This window comes from Pterocles gutturalis, unplaced genomic scaffold, assembly GCF_000699245.1.
Source record: "Pterocles gutturalis isolate BGI_N339 unplaced genomic scaffold, ASM69924v1 scaffold34134, whole genome shotgun sequence".
Lineage (NCBI taxonomy): Eukaryota > Metazoa > Chordata > Aves > Pterocliformes > Pteroclidae > Pterocles > Pterocles gutturalis.
In genome coordinates, this window is record NW_010134324.1 from 1,394 (window position 1) to 4,167 (window position 2,774).

General features: G+C 57.4%; 1 protein-coding gene across 1 annotated transcript; it reads left to right on the forward strand.

Moving 5' to 3' along the window:
* Positions 1–8: 8 nt before the first annotated feature.
* LOC104467698 (zinc finger protein 420-like) lies at positions 9–1,976 on the forward strand (the record flags this gene model as incomplete). The annotated part of the gene is given in 5 exon segments (XM_010081558.1): positions 9–183; positions 421–887; positions 918–1,149; positions 1,151–1,213; positions 1,216–1,976. Coding segments are annotated over 5 exon segments (1,698 nt in total), but the record flags the coding sequence as incomplete, so codon positions are not given.
* Between the last annotated feature and the right edge of the window lie 798 nt (positions 1,977–2,774).

The window sequence follows — 2,774 nt, forward strand, 5'->3', positions numbered from 1 at the left end:
GCTCTTAATTGACCCGGCACCCCCGCACCCACACGGGGGAGAAGCCCTACGTCTGCCCGGTCTGCGCCCGCGCCTTCAAACGTAGCTCCCAGTTGAACCAGCATCTCCACACCCACACTGCGGAGAAGCCTGATGGCTGCGGGAGCACTGGAGATTCTCCTGCAGCCCGTGGAGAGGCCCATGGTGAGGCATGATGTCCCCGTACAGCCTGTGGAGGTCCACGGTGGAGCAGTTGGAGACTGTGACTCCAACATCAGATGGACTGACCAGAACATGTATGGACACACCAGGAGATGTTCTCCTTTGGGGAACATCCCTACAGGGCTGGACAATGACCCACAAGGAGGTCTCCTTTGGGGAACGTCCCTATGGGGTTGGACAATGAACCACCAGACGTTCCCCTTCCACGTGCCGTGGTAGCAACCCACAGTGTTGGTCACCAGCATGGCAGCATGAACGTGCTCGTTCTCCTGGAGGACGGCAGCATGGCACCAAAGCCCTACCAGTGCTCTGAGTGCGGGAAGACCTTTGGCCAGAGCTCCAACCCCATCAAGCATCAACAGACCCATGTGGTTGAGCGACACTTCCCTTGTGTCCAATGCGAGAAGAGCTTCAGCTGGAGCTCCAGGTTGACCGAGCACCTCTGGACCCACACGGGTAAGTGACCCTTCGCTTGTGGTCACTGTGAGAAGACCTTCACCCACAACTGCTCCTTGACTATGCACCTCTGGACCCACACGGGCGAGAAGCCCTATGTCTGCCCAGTCTGCGCCCGCACCTTCAGAACCAGCTCCACCTTGGCCAGGCATTGCCGCACCCACAATGGCGAGAGGCTCTACTACACCTGCCCCAAGTGCGGGAAGACCTGCGGATGGACCCCCGATCAGGTCAAGAGTCTCCAGCCCAGCACCGGGTAGAAGCTCTACGACTGCGAGCACTGCAGGAAGACCTTCAACCTCAGCTCCAACCTGGTCACACACCAAAGGACTGACCCCAAGGAGAGGCCGTTCTCCTGCAGGCAATGTGGGATGCGCTGTAAGAGGAAGGGTAACTTGATGTCCCACCAACGGACCCACACCAAAGAGCAGCCCTACCAGTGTGGGGAGTGCGGGAAGACCTTCAGGCAGAGCTCATGGTTCATCGCACACCAACGGCGAGCGACCCTTCGCTTGCAGCCACTGTGAGAAGAGGTTCAGCTACAGCTCCACGTTGACCACCACCTCCGCACCCACATAGGTGAGAAGCCCTATGTCTGCCCAGTCTGCACCTGCGCCTTCATAGCTAGCTCCAAATTGACCCGGCATCGCCACACCCACACTGGGGAGAAGACCTACGCATGTCCCAAATGCGGGAAGGCCTTTTGACAGATTGCCAACATGCTCACGCATCTCTGCACCCACACCGGGGAGAAGCCCTACGTCTGCCCGATCTGCGGTTGCACCTTCCGAGCCCACTTCAGCTTGGCCAAGCATCTCTGCACCCACACCGGGGAGAAGCCCTACGTCTGCTGGGTCTGTGCCTGCACATTCAGAACCAGCTCCAAGTTGGCCACACATCTCTGGACCCACACCAGGGAGAAGCCCTACATCTGCGGACACTGCAGGAAGACCTTCAGCCTCAGCTCTGCCCTGCTCGTTCACCAATGCACCCACACGGGCGAGCGACCCTTCGCTTGTGGTCATTGTGGGAAGACCTTCACTCACAACTCCTCCTTGACCGTGCACCTCCGGACCCACACGGGTGAGAAGCCCTACGTCTGCCTGGTCTGCGCCCGCGCCTTCAGACGTAGCTCCGAGTTGAACCAGCATCTCCACACCCACACTGCGGAGAAGCCCGATGGCTGCGGGAGCACTGGAGATTCTATTGCAGGCTGTGAGATTCTCTTGCAGCCTGTGGAGAGGACCATGGTGAGGCAGGATGTCCCTGTGCAGCCCGTGGAGGTCCACGGTGGAGCAGTTGGAGACCGTGACTCCAATGTGAGATGGACTGACCAGAACCTGTATGGACGCACCAGTAGATGTTCTCCTCTGGGGAACGTCCCTACGGGGCTGGACAATGACCCACCAGGAGATGTTCTCCTCTGGGGAACGTCCCTATGGGGTTGAACAATGACCCACCAGACGTATTGTTGGTAACAGCGGTATCGTTACATCGTTAGCTGTTGTCACTTTGTTGTCAGTTTTAGTGCTGTCAGTGGGTGATGTGGGTTGTTATAAGTTTTCTTTGGCAAAGTCATTTATCTTTTGGAAATCCGCTCCATTTTACAGCTTTTTCCTAAAATTATTGTTTAATTGAACCTCTCCAATCATTGCTTTGGGTGTTCTGGGTGACCCCACAGAGATCCAAAAGAAACCTTCCCCACAGCCACTGAGAGGGATGGGACACCCATTAACCCTCCAGTGCCCCTTGCAATGCCTCCCAGTGCCCTGGGAAAGCCCGCCCAGTGCTCCCAGTACCCCCCAGTTAGGAATTGCAGCAGCAGCATTCACCAGTATTTATTGACATATGGAGGTAGGATGGGGACACGGAGGAGGGAACACGGAGGTGGGGGCACGGAGCTGGGGACCCTCCCAAGGCTGCAGACACGGCTTTGGGGCAGCATGAAGGACTTGGGTAACGACAAGATGGTTCTTCAAGATGGAGCTGTGGACCTGGGGCACAACGATGGACCTTGGGATGGTCCTTCAGGATGAAGCCATGGCCTTGGGGGACCATGATGGAACAGGGCCAAGACGAGGGGTCCTAGTACAAATCTCCCAAGATGAAGCCATGGC